The following is a 22,491-nucleotide window of genomic DNA, read 5'->3' on the forward strand; positions in this document are numbered from 1 at the left end:
AGATATCAGAAAACTCACGATTCCAGAGTCAACAAAGTGAACAACTTTGGGTAAAATCTCAGTTTAGTGCTAAAGTGAAGGTAACAATTAGAGGGAGGGAAGCAATATGTAACAAAGAGGAAAAAGGGAAAATAGCGAGCCAACAATAGAAATCAGAAGTTAAGAAAATTGATAAGGAACGTTAAGACATCAGGGGAAACGCCATGTATTGCAGGGTTATGGATCACAAAAAGGAGTTTATTAAATATATTAAGAACAAGATAAATCCTCGAAAATATTTATGTCAATTCCTGTGTTAAATGTAAAATACTGAAATATAAAAGGAAAGGTTTTTTTATAAAAGAATTGACAAGGTTAAGAAACAATGGAAAAGCGGGTATGGGATTAGTTAAAAAAAGTCTAGATATGTAAGTAATGCCATTCACCAACAGGGTTTAGGCAAAAGAGATCTTGTCAAATAAACCTGATTTCATCCTTTTATGAGAGTACACACTGGTTGATCAAGGGTGATGTTCGTCCATCGTTATCGATGAAGACCTCGACAACTCAGTCTTTCGATGACCGGGCTTTGTGCGTCCGAAGATGACTGATCGGTCTGATTTGGGCGTGGAATGTCCTGTCACACATCGGGCAGACATGTGATGGCACTGTCGATGATGTACGAGCAGCTCTGGACTTGCGCAGCTCACGCTTTTTTTCAGCCTCAGCAATACGCCTCTCCTCAGAGGTGTTACTGCCTGTGTGAATGAGGCTGCACCATGCTGGACGGTTCTGTGCGAAGATTTCCCATGTGGCGGTGTTGATCTCGAAGGACTTCAAAGAGGTCTTCAGCGTGTCCTTGGATCACTTCTTTTGTCCTCCATGGGAGCGCTTTCCCTTAGTGAGTTCTCTGTAGAAGAGCTGTTTAGGAATGCGTTCATCTGACATTCTCACGACATGTCCGGCCCACCTGGTCTGGGCTCTCATCAGCAATGTGTGAACTGACAGCAGACTGGCTCTAGTAAGGACATCAGTATCAGGCACTTTGTCCTGCCATCGGATTTTTAGAAGCTTTCGCAGACAGGAAATGTGGAAGTGATTGAGCCTTCGTGCATGACTCCGATAGACAGTCCACGTCTCGCAGGCGTACAGCAGAGCTGGAAGCACCACTGCTTGGTAGACCTTCAGCTTCGTTGGTAGGCTGATCCCTCGACGTTCCCAAACATTGAAGCGCAATCGGCCAAATGTAGAGCTGGTTTAGCAATTCTGCAGTTTACTTCATCATCGATTGACACTGCTTGGGAAAGGGTACTGCTCAGGTACGTGAAGTGGTCCACTGTCTGAAGTCTCTGTCCATTTACAGTGATGGACGGTTCTGAGTACGGAGCATGGGGAGCTGGCTGATGCATGACCTCAGTCTTCTTGATGTTAATAGTGAGACCAAAGTTATTGCATGCAGTTGAAAACTTGTCCATATTGGCTTGCATTTCTGGCTCAGTACTAGCATTCAGAGCACAATCATCGGCAAAGAGAAAGTCTCGAAGTACAGTTTCCTTCACCTTGGTGACGGCATGCAGTCGCCTCAGATTGAATAATTTCCCATCAGTTCTATACTTCAGGCCTACTCCTTCAGTGCAGTGTTGAAAGGCATCAGTCAGAGTGGCAGAGAATATCATGCTGAACAAAGTGGGTGCTAAAACACACCCTTGCTTGACGCCGTTGGTGACTGGGAAGGCCTCAGATGTTTCACCGTCATCCAGGACACAAGCCATCATACCGTGATGAAATTGAGGTACCATTCGTATAAATCTGTCTGGACAGCCAAATTTTGACATACTCCTCCACAGGCCCTGGCGATTGACAGAGTCAAATGCTTTCATGAGGTCCACAAAAGTTGTGTAGAGTTCAAGATTCTGCTCTTGACCTTTTTCCTGTAGCTGACGCATAGCGAAGATCATGTCAATAGTCCCACGACCATTGCGGAAGCCACACTGTGATTCTGGCAGTAAGCCCTTCTCCAGGTCAGTGATCAATCGGTTCAACAGAACCCGTGCAAGAACTTTCCCCGCTGTAGAAAGCAGCGAGATTCCACGGTGATTGTTGCATACCTGGCGATTGCCCTTCCTCTTATAGAGGTGCAAGATGGATGCGTCTCTATATTCTTGTGGAATGGTTCCCTGCTTCCAGAAGGACTGAAACAGCTCAGTGAGTTTCCGTAGCAGCACGGGTCCACCGACTTTGTACACCTCTGCTGGTATGGCATCTGACCCTGGGGCTTTGCCACTTGACAGCTGATTGATAGCTTTCTTCACTTCGTCCTCTTCTGGTGAAGCATCCATGGAGTCATTGACTGCAACTTGGGGCATCTTGTCAATGGCCTCATCATTGATGACTGAGGGGCGATTGAGAATTGCTTCAAAGTGTTCAGCCCATCTCTGGAGAATCTGCGTCTTCTCTGTAAGGAGCACAGTACCATCAGAGTTCAGGAGGGGAAAGATCCCAGAAGACGGTGGACCATAGTGTATTTTAAGGGCTTCAGAAAACTGCTTAAAGTCGTTCCTGTCCGCACATGCCTGTATTTCATCTGCTTTGGCGCTCAGCCACAAGTCCCGCATTTTGCGCAATCGGTTCTGTACTGTTCTGTGAACGTTGATAAAGGCGGTCTTCTTTGCCGCCAAGGATGGATTGTTTTGATATGCACAATGCAGGCGGTGCTTCTCAGCAAGTAAGGCCTGGATTTCTGCATCATTTTCGTCAAATCAGTCCTGCTGCCTGCATGTGGAGGGCCCCAATAACTTTGATGCAGCTGTATGGACAGTGTTGCGGAATCGCTCCCAGTCTTTCTCAGTGTCATCCTCAATACGAAGATCAGCAAGCTCATTCTCTAGGTCTTCTGCTAGATTTTCAGTGATGCGGCTGTTCTTCAGCTTCGACACGTTGATCCTTTTGAGAGCCTTACAGCCTTGTGGTCGTCTCTTCGGCATGATACGGAGCTTCATTTTGGATACTATGAGCCTATGATCCGTCCAACAGTCAGCGCCACACATAGCTTTTGTAACCCTGACATCTTGTCTGTCCCTTCTCCTGATGATGACATAATCGATCAAATGCCAGTGCTTGGAACGGGGATACATCCACGAAGTCCTGTTACGGGTAGGAAGGCGGAAGACCGTATTGCTGATCAGAAGGCCATGTGCTGCACAAGTTTTCAGCAGTAACAGGCTATTGCTGTTGCACTTTCCCACTCCATTTTTCCCGATGACTCCTTCCCAGGCTGCGGCATCGCATCCAACTCTTGCGTTAAAATCGCCAAGCAGAATCAGCTTGTCTGTGCAGTGCACTGACGATAGCAGAGTATCTAGTTCTTCGTAGAATTTATCCTTCACATCCTCTGGGTTGGTCATTGTAGGAACATATGCGCTGATCAAAGTAGCTTGTTTTCCTTTTTGAAGCGGAAGCTGCATTGTCATGAGCCGGTCATTCATACCCTTGGGGGACCTGGCAAGTTTCCGAACAAGATGATTCCTGATGGCGAAGCCAACTCCTGATTCATAACGCTCATCAATGCTGCGGCCACTCCAGAAGAATGTATAGCCACCGCCTGACTCGGACAGCTGTCCTTCATTAGCAAGGCGAGTTTCGCTAAGGGCTGCAATGTCAATGTCGTAGCGTGCGAGCTCTCTAGCAACAAGTGCTGTTCTTCTCTCCGGTCTGTCTGCCGTGATGTTGTCCAGTAACGTGTGCACATTCCATGTGCCAATAGTGATCGGTGTCACTCTAAGTTTTGTTTATGTTTGACTGCTTTTATGGGATCCCCGCCAGCAGCGGTATGCTGGCCAGGGTAAGGTGAAGCAGGCAATGTTTAGGGCACCTTTTCTAGCCCCCTCCTCATTCTACGGAGGTGAGCAGTGCAATCCTGAATAGGGCTACTCAGTCGCTCAAGAAGATGCCGAGCTCCACTGCTGCTTCGGTCAGTGAGGAACGACCATTATGCCTGGGCCGCCTATGTGCAGGTCCGCGGCTACAGCTCCGTGTATCCACACCTGCTGCTTCGTCGCTCGCCCATCGCCACAGGACTTGATATGATGTAATATGATATGATATGATGTCGAGACTTGCGCGTGAATTGGATTAAAGTGAGGGAGAGTTGCGCGACGTCAGCCTCACGCTCTCTTCCCAGTTCCTATCTGTATCCAGTGGCAGGACAGAAGTTGAGACGGCTGGAGATAGGACAGGGCGCAGAGGATGACCAGGACACCTACGTGTCTTGTCGTGCTCTTAAGCGTTCCACAACGCTTGCTGTCACCGCCTTCCTGACCATTAAACCAGGTTGAACCAGGTGGCCTCAGTCAGCTGGATCCAGCCTTCGCATGCAATGGGTAGACAGGCCCAAACTCACCGAGAGTCTCATACTCATCGGCTACTCTCACCTGGTTTAGCCAGCCAGTCGAGACGGTCTCGGGGTGTGGCTGCTGTGGCATGCTGACAGCTACTTGGAGCCACAGGTGAGAGCTGGGTGTCAAATGGGGACCAAAGTGGATGAGCTACTCCTAGGAGTATGACTGCTCCCGCATCAGAGGTACTACCTCTCCCTGACAAACCCATGTATACAAAGGGTACACATTTGGTGAATCAAGGGAACGACGTTATTAAGGGCACAATAGCAAACTACCTCTCCCTGACAACCCCATGTGTACAAAGGATACACATTTGGTGAATCAAGGGAACGACATTATTAAGGGCACAATAGCAAACTATCCCCCTGCGTAGGAAAGATAGGAAGTATGGCAAGAGACCGCAATGACTTAAAAATCAAAAAAGGATCCTACAAAAAGTGCAATCAAGGTAACATTACAAAAGGAGAGATATAAGCAAATAATACATGTATCTAGGGGCAAAATTAGAAAGGCCGAAGCACAAAAGATCAAAATAACTAGAGACAAAAGGGTAACAAGAAAACATTCTACAAATACCTTAGAAGCAAGCGGAAGACCAAGGACAGGGCAGGTCCGTTACTAAATAATAAGAAGAAATGTGGAAATAGCAGAGTTGTATAAAGACTTATTTGTTTCGGTTTTCACCAAGACAGTTAGTGGTGTTTGGACACATAACATAGAGAATGCCAGTGAAAATGGGGTAGGTTCAGATGCTAAAATAGGGAACGAACAAGTTAAAAGTTACTTGGACAAGTTAGATGCCTTGAAGTCACGAGCACAGAATGAAATGCATCCTAGAATACTCTGAAGGAACTGACTTAGGAAGGATCTGAGCCATTAGCTATTATCTTTGAAAAGTCATGGGAGACAGGGGAGATTCCGGAAGACTGGAAAAGAGCACATATAGTGCCTATCTATAAAAAGGGAAATAAGGGAAACCCAGGCAATTACTGACCAGTCAGCTTAACTACTGTACCAGGTAAGATAATGCTGCAATTTATTAAGGAATCAATTTGCAAACGTCTGGAAGATAATGAAGTGATAAGTGTTATTCAGCATGGATTTCTCAAGAACAAAACATGTCAAACAAACCTCATAGCTTTCTTTGACAGGGTAACAAGCCCTGTGGATGCGTGGAAGCAGTAGATGTGGTATCTTTAAACATTGTTACAGCTTTTGATACAGTCTTACATAAGTGGGAGGAGGGATAGCTCAGTGGTTCGAGCATTGATCGGCTAAATCCAGCATTGTGAGCTCAATCCTTGAGGGCACCACTTAGGGATCTGGGGCAAAAATCAGTACTTGGTCCTTCCTAGTGAAGGCAGGGGGCTGGACTCAATGACCTTTCGAGGTCCCTTCCAGTTCTATGAGATAGGTATATCTCCATATTTTTTTTAACTTTCTCATTACTAAACCAGGGAAATACCACATAGATGGAGCTACTATAAGGTGGATGCATAACTGGTTGGATAACCGCTCCCAGGGAATAGTTATCAATGGTTCACAGTTATGCTGGAAGGGCATAACAAGTGGGGTTCCGCAGGGAGCAGTTCAAGGTCCAGTTCTTTTCAATGTTTTCATTATGATTTAGATCATGGCATAGAGAGTACACTTATGTTTGCAGATAAAAAAGTTGGGAGGGGTTGGAAGTCTTTGAGAATTTTATAAACATTCAAAATGATCTGGGAAAACTGGAGAAAACGATGATTAGAGGTCTTGAAAACATGACCTATGAAGGAAGAATGAAAGAGAGAGGCTTATTTAGTCTGAAAAGGAGAAGACTGAGGGGGGAAATGATAACAGTTTTGAAATACCTAAAACGTTTTTACAAAGAGGGAGAAAAAGTGTTCACTTTAACTTCTGAGATAAGAGAAGAAGCAATGGACTTAAATTGCAGCAAGGGAGGTTTAGGTTGAACATTAGAAAAAAATGTTTCAAAAAAGACAAATGCAGTGTTCAGTTATATTAGCAGAAATATCACATGCAAGTCATGGTACAAGATAGTATTCCTCTACTCGGTGTGTGTTAGGTCTCAGTTGGAGTAATGTGTCCAATTTTCAAAAAGAACAGGAGTACTTGTGGCACCTTAGAGACTAAAAATTTCCACTCCATACGGCTAAATGCAGTGCCTTGCATAATGACAGGTTTCAGAGTAGCAGTCGTGTTAGTCTGTGTCCGCAAAAAGAACAGGAGTACTTGTGGCACCTTAGAGTCTCTAAGGTGCCACAAGTACTCCTGTTCTTTTTGCGGACACAGACTAACACGGCTGCTACTCTGAAACATGTCCAATTTTGCACACCAATTAACAGAAAGGATGTAGAGAACCTGGAAAGGATCCATAGGCAAATAACAAATGTTATGCAAGGGATGGAATACAAGCCGTATGACCAAACCAAAGAAACTAATATGTTTACTTGGAAAAGAGGAGATTAATGGGGGACAGGATAGTTGTCTTCAAACGTGAAAGGCTGCCATAAAAAGGTGGTGGAAAGTTATTCTGTCTTAACACAGAGGGGCAGGACAAGAGGCAAAGGGTTCAAATTCCAGCATAGCACTTTTAAATTAAATTTCAGGAAAATCTTCCCAACTTTAACTACAGGAGGCCAATGGAACAGACTCCCAGAGAAGTCATAGAAGCTCCCTCTATGGAGGTTTTCCAAAGATGTGTGAATAGCCATCAGTCTTAGATGACTAAGACAAAACAAATCCTGCATCTTGTCAGGGGGATAGACAAGCTGTCCTTTGCGTTCTGTTATAACTCTATGGCTCTATCATTCTATGATGTAAAATCCTAGTGTAGACCCGGCCTTAGTCACACACAAGTCTTTCAACTGAATCCAGAGGCATCTGAGTGAAATTTAATGGGCCTGTGTTTTACAGGAGCTCAGACTGGATGATCAAATGGTCCCTTCTGACCTGAAATCCTATGGATCTATTGATAAAGAAAGTAGATCAGGCAGTTCTATTTAATAAGTCTCATAACATGAACAAGGGAACGTTTAGTTAAATTGAAAGTCTGAACATATAACTTTGAGAAAAGGTAATTGCTAACATAATTCATATTTGGGCTGTAGAACTCCTTGCTACCAACATTATCAGAGTGAAGAGCATATAAGAATGGGATTCACAACTGGATTGGGCATTGTAGTGTGGTCTTGCTTGGATCACCTGTAGTGAAGGCTGTCTGAAACCTTTCATTAGAAGACCTCATTTCCACTTGCTTATAAGTTTGCCAAATTTTTGGAGTTTGGACTGAAATATCACATGTTGGCTCTCTGCTACGAGAGGAATTGTTTTTTTGTTTTTGTTTTTTTTTAATTTTAGGCATAACAGTTCAGCTGACTTCTCGAACAAAGCTAGGAGAAATGCGCGTTATCCATGTTGAAAAAAATTAATTATTTTTCTATCATGGAGCCCTAGCAACTCCAAGCTTTCCAGCAGATAAAAGTCAGGTAACCGCCCCTGTCCCTCTGCCCCGTTAACAGACAGAGACCTGATATGCAAGAGGATAGGGTGACAGTGTCTCTGCATTAACACACACTTGGCTCCTGACATCTGTACTCAGTTCTTGCTCCAAGGGGAGTTTTGCCTCACTGGGGCCTGAGCAAAGTATGGGCCGTGTCTCAGAATTTGGCCTTGTATTGCACATATACTAACATCTTTCATGCTGAAGGATTCACTGTGCCACTGAAATGCATCACCTTGGAGCTGGAGGCCATCAGGCGGGATGCACAGGGGTGCACAGAAATCAGTGACATTTTGTCCAGTGATTCTTTAGCAAACTCATCACTTATGGAAAGGGCCCTGGGATGTTTCATGGTTGTGTGGAACATAAAGGACCACAGACTTACTCTCTATCCCCCCACACCCACGTTACAAAGGTTTTTTCGATTACGTGAGCTCCTCATCAAGAGATGGGTACCTGTGAATTATGAGATGGAAGTGTCCTCCTTAGGAATCCTGCTCAGGTATCCGTGAACGGCACCTCTCTGAATCCGGCATCTGCAGCATCATCTGACGCCAAGAGCTGACACAGTGTGCACAGTTCATAATATGGCTCTGTGTAATCCCAGTGGGGTTTGCTCAGCCTCTAGAGGACAAGGGAGCATCTGAATGTAAACAGACTGGAGACAAGCAACTCTCCACTTCTGTGCTAATTATCCAGCTTTAGGAGTAAACAGTGATTAAGGAACCTTCCCAAAGGGAGATGAGAACTCTTGGGCTCTGTGCTCAGTCAGGGAGGAATTGGCCGCTCTGTAGGTTTGTGTGGATATATTTAAAAAATATAGAAAAATGAGCAAGAAAACTAGGGATAATGCCTAACTCTCCTGAGGATCTGATATCCTGTAAATTCTCAGGATAGATTGGTAGACAGTAGACAGAGAGATCTGGAGACACTTGACTGAGAGGAGATACAAGCACTTACAGCAAACCTGTGGGGCTTCAACTAAGGGATCAGAGATCAGTGCTTCTCATCAGTAAGTATCATTATACTGTGTAGCAACTTTCATTGATGGATCTTCAAAAGCTAACAAAGGAGTGTTACTATGAACCATTACCATTTCACTGATCAGTAAACTGAGGCACGGGGAGACATGACTTTTCCAAGGTCACACAGACAAGTCTCCTGATTTCCCTTCCATAACCACAGTCTCTCTGTCATTAAGTGACAACATGACAACAGGGAAATGGACTCCCAGTCTTGCAGGGTCTGTTCACTAGGGCAGAGTGGAAAGGAATTCCCTGGATTGCAACTTGGAAGTGGGGATGGCCGAGCTCTGTGGCATACCAATCTGGGCCTCCTCTCACACTGTGAGGCTGTGACAAGTTGCAATAGTCACAGGTCTTGCACTTACACAACTATGTACAGACAAGGACACACTCAGCTGCAGTTGTATGAATACTGTCATTAGCCACTCGTCAACGAATAAACAGAGGCTCCAGCCAGTTCCCCGCAGCTCCCCACCCTAAGACCCAAGAGCTGGACCATCTTGCCCTGGCCAAAAGCCTGACCAGTATCAGTTTATTTCCCAGTCTACCCCTCCCTCAATGTGGAGAGGACAATACATCAGCCTGAGCAGATTTCACTTTTATGTTTCAAACAACATCCTGTAGTAAGTATAAAAATATAAAACAGTTTTATTAATTACGGAAAGATCGATTGTTTAAGTGATTATAAGTAATAGTGTAAAGAAGTTGAAATCTGAGAAATAAACAACATCACAATCTAAGTTCTATACACTAGACAGGCTTTGAATCAAACAGTGAGTCACCCTGATGGGACAAACAATCCACCAATCTCCCATACATAGGCTAGAAATCCCTTCAGCCTGGGACCACAGCCCCAGTTCAGTCCCAGGTTCTAACATCTTTGGTGTTGAGTTGTGGGGGACTGAGGCCAAGTGATGATGTCACTTCCACATCTTATAGCTTCTGCCATGTAGAGGGAGCTTCATTATTCCAAGCAAAAGTTCCCAGCACAGTTACCAGAAAAGAACAGCCGCAAGATGGAGACCAGTGTCACATCATAATCATATCACTATGGTAAATATGGGAGTACCAGGGTGTTGCTTTGGGGCACAGAATGTCACACCTCTCCCCTTAGTTTACTGCAGGAATGTGTGACGGGTTGGATCACAGTACCCCCCTTGGGAGCTGCCACCTGATGTGCCAAGACTACCTCTGCTCCTGCTTTCCCTGCCAGCTCAGGACCCCAGCACCCCATCTTGGTGAGCCAGACCTGCCCATCTGCTCCAACACAGACCCAGGGTCTGAATTACTTGCCCCAAAGCTGCAGACTTAACTGAAAGCAGCTAACAGAAGTGTTCCTGTCTTTAACTCTGAGATGCCCAACTCCCAATGGGGTCTAAACCCAAATAAATCCGTTTTCCCTGTATAAAGCTTATACAGAGTAAACTCATAAATTGTTTTCCCTCTATAACACAAATAGAGAGATATGCACAGCTGTTTGCCCCCCTCCCTCCCCAAGGTATTAATACATACTCTGGGTTAATGAATAAGTAAAAAGTGATTTTATTAAATACAGAAAGTAGAATTTAAATGGTTCCAACTAGTGACAGACAGAACAAAGTGAATTACCAAGTAAAATAAAATAAAACACACATACCTAAGTCTAATCCCACTGAATACAGAAAAGATTCTCACCAGTTCCAGAATTTCCATGCATGACTCAGTTCCTTACCAGCCAAGCCACATTCCTGGGAAAGCCCAGATGTGGATTGGTGTCTCCAAGTTCATTGTTGGCTTAAGTTTTTCTTGATGGGGCACTTACTGAGAACAGTGTTTTCTCAGGAAGCTGACCAACTGCTTCACTACAACCTACTTAGAATCAAACAAGTATGCAGCCAATATTCATAACTTTGAATAGAAAAATGACACATGCATACAAATAGGATTAATAGATTCAGCAGATCATGATCTTTACAGAGATATGTTACATGGCATATGTAGCATAAAACTCGTTCTAGTTATGTCCTATATATATTTCTTCACACAACACACAGTCAACATGTGTAGCTCTTTGACAGAGGATGGGATGAATGCCAAGACTATAACAGCTTTCAGAAAGAACTAGATGAATTCATGGAGGATAGGTCCATCAATGACTATTAGCCAGGATGGGCAGACATGATGTCCCTAGCCTCTGTTTGCTTGAAGCTGGGAAATGTTAATTCAGAATGGATCTTTTGAGAATTATCTGTTCTGTTCATTCCCTCTGAAGCATCTGATGTTGGCCACTGTCGGTAGACAGGATACTGGGCTACATGGACCTTTGGTCTAACACAACGCGACCATTCTTAAGTTCACTGAAGACGGAAATGGTGTGAAGATGTTGTGTTTTGTTGTGTTTTCCAGAATCTGGGTATCTCTTCTGCTGTCTAAAGTAGAGGAATTGTTTTAGCAACCTATGAATGAATTCCAGGGGGCCCCATTCTGAGATTGCTCAATCAGGGCAAACTGCAAAGAACGGGGCAGACAATCCCCCAAACGGTTGGTTATTCTAATACTTGGATTTAACAAGGCAGCAACAAAACAGCTTTCACAATGCTTTACTGCTTACACCGAAGCCAAAACCCAGGTCCCTTAAAACCACCCAGCCTTGGGCTTCCACCCAGACAGCCAACTCAGGTATGATGATGACTATTGAAAAACTTGCTCATCATATAATAAAGTTCTACCAATCCCAAAGGATTATACACATCACCTCCCAGGTGAATGAATGTTTCAGATATTACTCAAATAATCACTTAAAGCCAATTCTTATTAACTAAACTAAGATTTGTTTAAAAAGACAGAGTATTGGTTAAGAGATAAGTATACACAGAGACATGATTAGAGTTTTTAAGTCAGTTTCATAGTAGAGATGGCTGGCTTCAGAGTTCCACAAAGTTCTTTCAGAATTGTTCAAGAGATTATAGTCCAATATTAAAATATTCATTACCAGGGCGATCAGGGTGTAACTGGAAACCAGAATCTTGTGACTCAAGCTTCCCCTGATGATGCTTAAGCAGATCTGACATAAAAAGGATCAGGTTCCAAGAGCCCTTTATACAGTTCGTGGGCAGTACAGCAGTACTTGAGTGAACAATAGGCTTTTGAAGTAACCTTCTATTTCCTAAACATCACTGGTAATTAACTACCTGGATTAACATAACATTATTATCCATTAAACAGTTTATAGAGAGCAACAGAGGGTCCTGTGGCACCTTTAAGACTAACAGAAGTATTGGGAGCATAAGCTTTTGTGGGTAAGAACCTCACTTCTTCAGATGCAAGAAGTGAGGTTCTTACCCACGAAAGCTTATGCTCCCAATACTTCTGTTAGTCTTAAAGGTGCCACAGGACCCTGTGTTGCTTTTTACAGATTCAGACTAAGACGGCTACCCCTGTGATACTTGAGTTTATAGAGAGTTCACAAGAAACTTTAAAGAGACATAATGAAAATGAGATTATTGCACCCAAGTTCCATCTAATAATATTTCCTTTCTGTTTCTGAATTAATCAAATACAGCTCTAGATAGGAGTCGTTTGGTTACACTGCTAAATTCTAACAAGCTGTCAGTAAACAGAGACTACTAGAGTCACTAACTTCTTCCAGTTCTTTCATAATACAAGTCTATATACAAGTTTTTCCCTTGGTGGAATTCAGAAGTGAACCGGCTGCAGGATGTTCAGCTGGGTCAGGTTATGAAAGGGAGAGAACCGGAGGGACACATGGGACAGGAGCCCTATCAAGAATTCCAGAGGCATTGGGGTGAGGGGTGGGTGGGGAGCACCCTCTTGTAGGACTCGTTCAAGGAAAACCCGAGCAGTAGGCAACACGGTGGCCCCACCTCTTGGAGTATGTGCGGGGGCATCTGAAGGGTGAAGAGCCCCAGGTGAGCACTAAGATGAGAGAGGCCATCGTGGCCACTAAATGGTGGGTGAGAACTGGGCCAGTCAAATGCTGGGGGAGTGGGCCCGGGCAACATGGAAACAAAATACATGCATTCCGTCCAATCAGGAGTAACGCAACCGATTCACCTCCATCTGGACATAGGTAAAGGTGGAATTCTCAGCCGGTTGCTGGTCGTGCAGGGAGTGATGAGCTCTCCGAGGATGCCTGCAGCAGCCTGGCCGCTCTCAATCCCTGTGCGATTCTGGTCCTCAAAGATGGTATTAAAATCCCCACCAAGGCCCAGCACTCGTGAGGATCCAAAGTGCCGAGGAAGGCAGACACCTGCTGATAGAAACACACCCACTACGGGTCTGCATTTGGGAGGTAGATATTGAACCGATTCAATGTCAGCCCCTCCACACAGGTCTGGAGGTGCAGCAGATGACCTGGCATGACCTCAGCAACTCCCAGCATCTCAGGCTGTAGATAGGGGGACAGCAGAGTGGCCACCGAAGCAGAATGAGCATTGAGATGTCTAAAATATACCTGGTCCCACCGCTCCAGCTGCCAACTAGTCTCAGCAGCTGGATCCATCTGGGTTTTCTGCAGGCAAACCACAGAGTACCCTATGTCACAAAGGAAGGAGAGCACCTGGCAACTGTGGAGACCCACCCTAGAGCCTCTGGTGTTCAATGTTGAAAAGATGGTTGGCTTCATTCTGAGGGCTGAGGAGGATCCTCATGGGCAGGAAATCCCCATCCAGCCCTTTGCAACAATCAATGACCCGCCTGAAGGGCTTTTCACAGAGTTGTGGGCCCACCTGTAGACCAGGATGTCCTGCCTCCCGGTTAATAAGAACTTAAGAACATAAGAACGGCCATACTGGGTCAGGCCAAAGGTCGATCCAGCCCTGTATCCTGACTTTCAACAGTGGCCAATGACAGGTGCCACAAAGGGAGTGAACCTAACAGGTAACGATCAAGTGATCTCTCTCCTGCCATCCATCTGCACCCTCTGAAAAATAGAGGCTAGGGACACCATTCCTTTCCCATCCTGGCTAATTGCCATTAATGGACTTAACCTCCAGGAATGTATCCAGTTCTCTTTTAAACCTTATTATAGTCCTAGCCTTCACAACCTCCTCAGGCAAGGTTCACTGTGCGCTGTGTGAAGAAGAACTTCCTTTTATTTGTTTTTAAATTGCTGCCCATTAAATTCATTTGGTGGCCCCTAGTTCTTATATTATGGCAACAAGTAAATAACTTTTCCTTATTCACATTCTCCACATCACTCATGATTGTTTATACCTCTATCATACCTCCCCTTAGTCTCCTCTTTTCCAAGCTGAAAAGTCCTAGCCTCTTTAAACTCTCCTCATATGGGACCCTTTCCAAACCCCTAATCATTTTAGTTGCCCTTCTCTGAACTTTTTCTTATGCCAGTATACTTTTTTTGAGATGAGAATAGCACATCTGTATGCAGTATTCAAGATATGGGAGTACCGTGGATTTATATAAGTGCAATAAGATATTCTCCATTTTATTCTCTATTCCTTTTTAAATGATTCCTAACATTCTGTTTGCTTTTTTGCCTGACGCTGCACACTGGGTGGACGTCTTCAGAGAACTATCTTCGATGACTTCAAGATCTCTCTCCTGATAAGTAGTAGCTAAATTAGCCCCCATCATATCGTATGTATAGTTGGGGATATTTTTTCCAATGTGCATTACTTTACATTTAGCCACATTAAATTTCATTTGCCACTTTGTTGCTCAATCACTTTGTTTTGTGAGATGTTTTTGAGGTTCTTCACACTCTGCTTTGGTCTTAACTATCTTGGGCAGTTTAGTATGATCTGAAAATTTACCATTTATTCCTATCTTTTATTCCCGTCTTTTAACCAGTTCTCAAATCATGAAAGGATCTTCCCTCTTATCCCATTACATCTTAATTTACATAAGAGAGCTTGGTGAGGGACCTTTTCCCTTTTCTGGAAATCTAAGTACACTATGTCCACTGGATCCCCCTTGTCCACATGTTTGTTGACCACTCTTTAAAGAACTCTAATAGATCAGTAAAAAATAATTTCCCTTTCAAGAAACCATGGTGACTTTTGGTCAACAAGTTATATTCTTTTATGTGTCTGACAATTTTATTCTTTACTCTTGGGTACAGAAGCTGATTTAAAGGACAGGTTACAAACCATAGTTAATAGTTCCGCAGTTTAACATTTAAGTTCTTTCAGAACTCTTGGGTGAATGCCATCTGGTCCTGGTGACTTGTTACTGTTAAGTTTATCAATTAATTCCAAACCACCTCTGGTGACACTTCAATCTGTGACAGATTTGTCACCTATAAAGGACGGCTCAGGCCGTTCTTATGTTCTTATGACTTGCTACAAGATATGAGAACATATTGGTTTTAGAGATGACTGGGTCACAGATGACAAGCAGAGGGGAAGAGAGGATCAAGAGATGGGGAAGGGCCTTGGGGAGAAGACACACAGCAGGGTCGAGGCTTGACAGAAGAGATGAGGCAAGATTGCAATTTCAGGGATCCAGCTACCAGCAATTAGAAAGGTGGCAACCCAGTGTAGTGTACATAGACTGATACCCCAGTTCATCATATTGACACAGCACAGTAAGGACAGGAAAGGGTTTAATGTCTCTCTGTCTATCCAGTAAGTGATTCAGGGAAGATGCACCAGCACCATGGAACAGCCAGCTCTGCACACAGCTCAATCTGAGAGCCAGAGCACAAAGAGAAAACATTTAAATCTCTTTATGAGTAAAGAGCTGGAGCAGCCTGTCCCGGATTTGTTTGGTCCTCACCCCGTAAATTATGGGGTGCAGCACAGGGGGCACCATGTGGTACACACCGCTAATGAGAACGAGGAAATGCAGTGGCACATTGTGGCCAAACCGGAACATGAGAGAGGAGAATACATCTGGGATGTACAAAGCTGAGATGGCACAAAGATGAGAGATACAGGTCCCAAAAGTTTTGAGCCGGGCATCCTTTGTGGGGAGGCGGAAGATGGCCCTGAGGATCTGAGTATAGGACACAGCGATAAAAAACCCATCCATTCCAATCACAAAGAGAAGATCAAACAGGCCATAGTAACTACTGATGCGGATGTCAGTGCAGGCCAGCTTCACCACAGCTATATGCTGACAATAAAAGTGGGGGATGATGTTGGTTCTGCAATATGGCCACCGCCTGACCAGGAAGGGATAGGGTAATGCGAGTATGCCACTACGCAGCACCACGGCCAGGCCTATCTTGGCCACAACAGAGTTTTTCAGGATCGTGGAATGTCTCAGGGGATGGCAGATGGCCACGTAGCGATCAAAAGCCATGGCGACGAGGATTCCAGATTCCATCCCTGAGAGGGAGTGAACGAAATACATCTGGGTGAGGCAGGCACTGAAACTGATCTCCCTGGAATTGAACCAGAAGATGCTCAGCATTTTGGGAAGGGTGGATGTGGACATGACCAGGTCAGTGATGGCCAGCATGCAGAGGAAATAGAACATGGGACCATGGAGGCTTGGATCCCTTTTTATGATGAACAGGATGGTGAAGTTCCCCAACACGGCTATGGCGTACATAGCGCAGAAGGGAATGGAGATCCAGATATGTGCTGCCTCCAGGCCAGGAATGCCAAGTAGGAGAAACGTGGAGGGGTTGGTGAAGTCAGTTCTGTTCGAATCTGACATGGTGTAGGGAAGAAAGTGTCCAACTCTGAGGTGTCTCCTGCATTTACCGTATCATCCCCTGACTTTCTGTGTGTTCCCAGGATCTCGGGTGATGGTCGCAGCTGAAATGCCTGCATGGAGAGACAACGTTAATATGAGACACTGCATGCAGTAGTGGAGGCTGTTCTCATGTTAGAAGCAGATTGATCACTCTTCGCTCACTGAAAAATTAAATTTTCATTATTCAGAGAAAATAACTATGAATAATTACCCTACTAAATCCAATTCCATATTTTGGTTGTGCTCCCTGAATTAATAATTCCTACACTTTGTGGTGTGGGATCCTTAAGAGTCACCAGCAGGAAACACAAGTGTGGATACTGAGTAGCAGCCATGTTAGTCTGTATCCGCAAAAAGAACAGGAGTACTTGTGGCACCTTAGAGACTAACAAATTAGTTATCCATCATTGTTCCTTAAGGAAATAAGAGCCAGGATAGGGATTCCATACTGAAGGCAGTTCCCCATTCATTCAGTTGCTCGAAATCAGAGAGGAGGAAAAAAAAAATTTTTTTTTCAAAGATATGTGCTTAGAGCAACATCCCAACTAGAACATATGTCAGGGAAACAACACAGGCACCATTGATAGCAGCTCAAGAGAAACCCCTGCTCATTCCCAGCAGTGGACAAAACAAAACAATGTTCAGATCCCTAAGATATGGGATGGAGCATAACATGTTCGGGAATGTGTTCAGTTTTGGTCACCCAGTTTCTATTAAGGAGCTAAAAGTCTGGGACTCTTTAGTGTATACAAGAGACAAAGAAGAGACCACATGATATAGGAGAGGAAAATAAACAAGGAAACTGATTTACATTCAAATGGACAGTTCCCAACCAGTACTATCTATACACACTTAGTGCTCCAAGAGGACTAATTCCCTAAAGCTGAGGAAAATTGTTAGCAACATTGATTGGGAGGAAAAATTTAGACAGAAAAATATAAATGAATATTGGTAATTCTTTGATAACAATTTATTAGATATCAGAAAACTCACGATTCCAGAGTCAACAAAGTGAACAACTTTGGGTAAAATCTCAGTTTTGTGGTAAAGTGAAGGCAACAATTAGAGGGAGGGAAGCAATATGTAACAAAGAGGAAAAAGGGAAAATAGCGAGCCAACAATAGAAATTAGAAGTTAAGAAAATTGATAAGGAATGTTAAGACATCAGGGAAAACACCATGTATTGCAGGGATATGGATCACAAAAAGGAGTTTATTAAATATATTGAGAACAAGATAAATCCTCGAAAATATTTATGTCAATTCCTGTGTTAAATGTAAAATATTGAAAAATAAAAGGAGAGGGTTTTTTTATAAAAGAATTGACTAGGTTAAGAAACAATGGAAAAGCGGGTATGGGATTAGTTAAAAAAAGTCTAGATATGTAAGTAATGCCATTAACCAACAGGGTTTAGGCAAAACAGATGCTCTCAAATAAACCTGATTTCATCCTTTTATTAGAGTACACATTGGTTGATCAAGGGTACACATTGGTTGATCAAGGGTACATATTTGGTGGATCAGGGGAACCACGCAGATGCAACAAACCTTGATTTCTCAGAGGCATTTGATTTAGTAGTGGAAAATACTGAGTTGGTGAGTTGGAGCAGGGGAAGGATTTTACCTTTGCACATGGGATTGGTGAAATAAACTGCATCCAGTTCGGGGATCCACAAAGATGTTGAAAACTTGGAGAGGGTGCAGGAACGAGCCACAAAAATTCTTGGAGGATAGAGAAAAAGACGGACTGTTAGACTTGAAGGTATAGAGCCCTTAACTTATCAAAAATATTATCAAGTGGAGACTTTCATGGGGAGAAAATCATGTAATCTACCAGACAAAGGCCGAGCAAGTCCAAAGGGCTGGAAGCTGAAGCCAGGTAAATTCCAGCTTGAAATTAGGGCCAAATATTTAGCACTGAGGGTGATTAACCATTGGGACACACTGAAAAGGGAAGTGTTGGATTCTCTAATTCCCCATGTTGACACATCCTGACTGGATGTTTTTCTGGAAGATCTGCTTGAAGGGTTGTTTACACGTAAAATACTACAGCGGTGCTGCCATAGTGCTTTACTATAGACACTACTTACACAGATGGAAGAGTTCTCCCCTCAGCCCAGGTAACCCCTGAGAGGTGGTAGCTTGGTCGATGGAAGAATTCATCTCATGCTGTGTACACCAGGGCACAGATTATCCAATAAGTTCTTGGAATGTATTGGACACAATTTTTTGTTCCAGAAGCTGGAGATACCTACTTGGAGAGAGGCTGTTCTAGACTTGATTTTGACGTATACGGAGCAACTGGTTGAGAATTTGAAAGTGGAAGGCAACTTGGGGGAAAGTGATCATGAAATGATAGAGTTTATGATTCTAAGGAATGGTAGGAGGAAGAACAGCAAAATAAAGACAATGGATTTCAAGAAGGCAGACTTGAGCAAACTCAGGGGAGTAGATAGGCAAGATCTCATGGGAAGCAAATCTAAGGGGAAAAACAAAGAAGACAGCTGCCTGTTTTTCAGAGAGACATTATTAAGGGCACAATAGCAAACTATCCCCCTGCGTAGGAAAGATAGGAAGTATGGCAAGAGACCGCAATGACTTAAAAATCAAAAAAGGATCCTATAAAAAGTGCAATCAAGGTAACATTACAAAAGGAGAGATATAAGCAAATAATACATGTATATAGGGGCAAAATTAGAAAGGCCAAAGCACAAAAGATCAAAATAACTAGAGACAAAAGGGTAACAAGAAAACATTCTACAAATACCTTAGAAACAAGCGGAAGACCAAGGACAGGGCAGGTCCGTTACTAAATAATAAGAAGAAATGTGGAAATGGCAGAGTTGTATAAAGACTTATTTGTTTCGGTTTTCACCAAGACAGTTAGTGGTGTTTGGACATGTAACATAGAGAATGCCAGTGAAAATGGGGTAGGTTCAGATGCTAAAATAGGGAACGAACAAGTTAAAAGTTACTTGGACAAGTTAGATGTTTTGAAGTCACCAGGCCTGAAGAAATGTATCCTAGAATACTCTGAAGGAACTGACTTAGGAAAGATCTGAGCCATTAGCTATTATCTTTGAAAAGTCATGGGAGACAGGGGAGATTCCGGAAGACTGGAAAAGAGCACATATAGTGCCTATCTATAAAAAGGGAAATAAGGGAAACCCAGGCAATTACTGACCAGTCAGCTTAACTTCTGTACCAGGTAAGATAATGCTGCAATTTATTAAGGAATCAATTTGCAAACGTCTAGAAGATAATGAAGTGATAAGTGTTATTCAGCATGGATTTCTCAAGAACAAAACATGTCAAACCAGGGTAACAAGCCCTGTGGATGCGTGGAAGCAGTAGATGTGGTATCTTTAAACATTGTTACAGCTATTGATACAGTCTTACATAACTGGGAGAAGGGATAGCTCAGTGGTTCGAGCATTGATCGGCTAAATCCAGCATTGTGAGCTCAATCCTTGAGGGCACCACTTAGGGATCTGGGGCAAAAATCAGTACTTGGTCCTTCCTAGTGAAGGCAGGGGGATGGACTCAATGACCTTTCGAGGTCCCTTCCAGTTCCATGAGATAGTTATATCTCCATATTTTTTTTAACTTTCTCATTACTAAACCAGGGAAATACCACATAGATGGAGCTACTATAAGATGGATGCATAACTGGTTGGATAACCGCTCCCGGGGAGTAGTTATCAATGGTTCGCAGTTATGCTGGAAGGGCATAACAAGTGGGGTTCCACAGGGAGCAGTTCAGGGTCCGGTTCTTTTCAATTTTTTATCATGATTTAGATCATGGCATAGAGAGTACACTTATGTTTGCAGATAATAAAAGTTGGGAAGTGTTGGAACTCTTTGAGAATTGGATAAACATTCAAAATAATCTGGGAAAAATGGAGAAAAGGATAATTAGAGGTCTTGAAAACATGACCTATGAAGGAAGAATGAAAGAGATAGGCTTGTTTAGTCTGAAAAGGAGAAGACTGAGGGGGAAAATGATAACAGTTTTGAAATACCTAAAACGTTTTTACAAAGAGGGAGAAAAAGTGTTCACCTTAACTTCTAAGATAAGAGAAGAAGCAATGGACTTAAATTGCAGCAAGGGAGGTTTAGGTTGAACATTAGAAAATTTTTTTTCAAAAAAGACAAATGAAATGTTCAATTATATTAGCAGAAATATCACATGCAAGTCATGGTACAAGATAGTATTCCTCTACTCGGTGTTGGTTAGGTCTCAGTTGGAGTAATGTGTCCAATTTTGCAAACCAATTAACAGAAAAAAAAATTAATGGAGATATCCCATCTCCTAGAACTGGAAGGGACCTTGAAAGGTCATCGAGTCCAGCCCCCTGCCTTCACTAGCAGGACCAAGTACTGATTTTTGCCCCAGATCCCTAACTGGCCCCCCTCAAGGATTGAAATCACAACCCTGGGTTTAGCAGGCCAATGCTCAAACCACTGAGCTATCCCTCCCCCCAAAAGGATGTAGAGAACCTGGAAAGGATCCATAGGCAAATAATAAATGTTATGCAAGGGATGGAATACAAGCCGTATGAGCAAACCAAAGAAACCAATATGTTTACTTGGAAAAGAGGAGATTAATGGGGGACAGGATAGTTGACTTCAAACACATAAAAGGCTGCCATAAAAAGGTGGTGGGAAGTTATTCTGTCTTACCACAGAGGGGCAGGACAAGAGGCAATGGGTTCAATTCCAGCATAGCAGATTTAAATTAAATTTCAGGAAAATCTTCCCAACTTTAACTACAGGAGGCCAATGGAACAGACTCCCAGAGAAGTCATGGAAGCTCCATCTATGGAGGTTTTCCAAAGATGTGTGAATAGCCATCAGTCTTAGATGACTAAGACAAAACAAATCCTGCATCTTGTCAGGGGGATAGACTAGCTGTCCTTTGAGTTCCCATATAACTCTATGGCTCTATCATTCTATGATATAAAATCCTAGCGTAGACCCGGTGTTAATCACACAAAAGTCTTTCAGCTCAATACAGAGGTAACTGAGTGAAATTTAATAGGCCTATGTTTTACAGGAGGTCAGACTGGATGATCAAATGGTCCCTTCTGAACTTAAACCCTATGGAGCTATTTATAAAGAAAGTAGACCAGGCATTTATATTTAATTTGTATCATAACATGAACAAGGGAACATTTAGTTAAATTGAAAGTCTGAACACATAACATTGAGAAAAGGTGATTGCTAACATAATTCCTATTTGGCCTGTAGAACTCCTTGCTACCAAAGTTATTGGAGTGAACAGCATAGAAGAATGGGATTCACAAATGGATTGCCCATTGTAGGTGGTGCTGGTGGCATCACCTGTAGTTAAGGCTGTCTGACACCTTCCATTAGAAGACCTCATTTTCAGTTGCTTATATGTTTGCCAATTTTTGGAGTTTGGACTGAAATATCACATGTTGGGTGTCTACTTCAGGAAGAATTGTTTTTTTAAGAAAGTTTCAGGTATAACAGTTCAGCAAACTTCTTGAATGAAGCTAGGAGAAATGTGTGTTATCCATATTGAAAAAAATTAATTATTTTTCTAGTGAGGAGCCCTAGCACCTCCAAGCTTTCCAGCAGATAAAAGTCAGGTAACAGCCCCTATCCCTCTGCCCCATTAAAAGCCAGAGCCCTGATATGCAAGATGAGAGAGTGACAGTATCAGTGCATTAACACACAGTTGGTTCCTGACATCTGTACTCACGTCTTGCTCGAAGGGGAGTTTTGCCTAATTGGTGCCTGAGGAAAGTACGGGCCGTACTCTCAGAATTTGGCCTTTTATTGCACATCTACTAACACCTTACATCCTGAAGGGAGGTGGTGGAGTCTCCTTCCTTGGAGGTTTTTAAGGCCCGGCTTGACAAAGCCCTGGCTGGGATGATTTAGCTGGGAATTGG

At 43.3% G+C, this 22,491-nt stretch overlaps 1 protein-coding gene and 1 pseudogene across 1 annotated transcript; both read right to left on the reverse strand.

The window, feature by feature from the left end:
- Positions 1-1,163: 1,163 nt before the first annotated feature.
- On the reverse strand, positions 1,164-3,761 carry LOC112060555 (uncharacterized; annotated as a pseudogene).
- Positions 3,762-15,584: 11,823 nt separating this feature from the next.
- LOC122172989 (olfactory receptor 52E4-like) lies at positions 15,585-16,532 on the reverse strand. The gene has a single exon (XM_042846419.2). It carries the CDS (start codon positions 16,530-16,532, stop codon positions 15,585-15,587), a length of 948 nt encoding a protein of 315 aa, XP_042702353.2.
- Positions 16,533-22,491: the final 5,959 nt, after the last annotated feature.

This window comes from Chrysemys picta, chromosome 1, assembly GCF_011386835.1.
Source record: "Chrysemys picta bellii isolate R12L10 chromosome 1, ASM1138683v2, whole genome shotgun sequence".
Classification (NCBI taxonomy): Eukaryota; Metazoa; Chordata; order Testudines; family Emydidae; genus Chrysemys; species Chrysemys picta.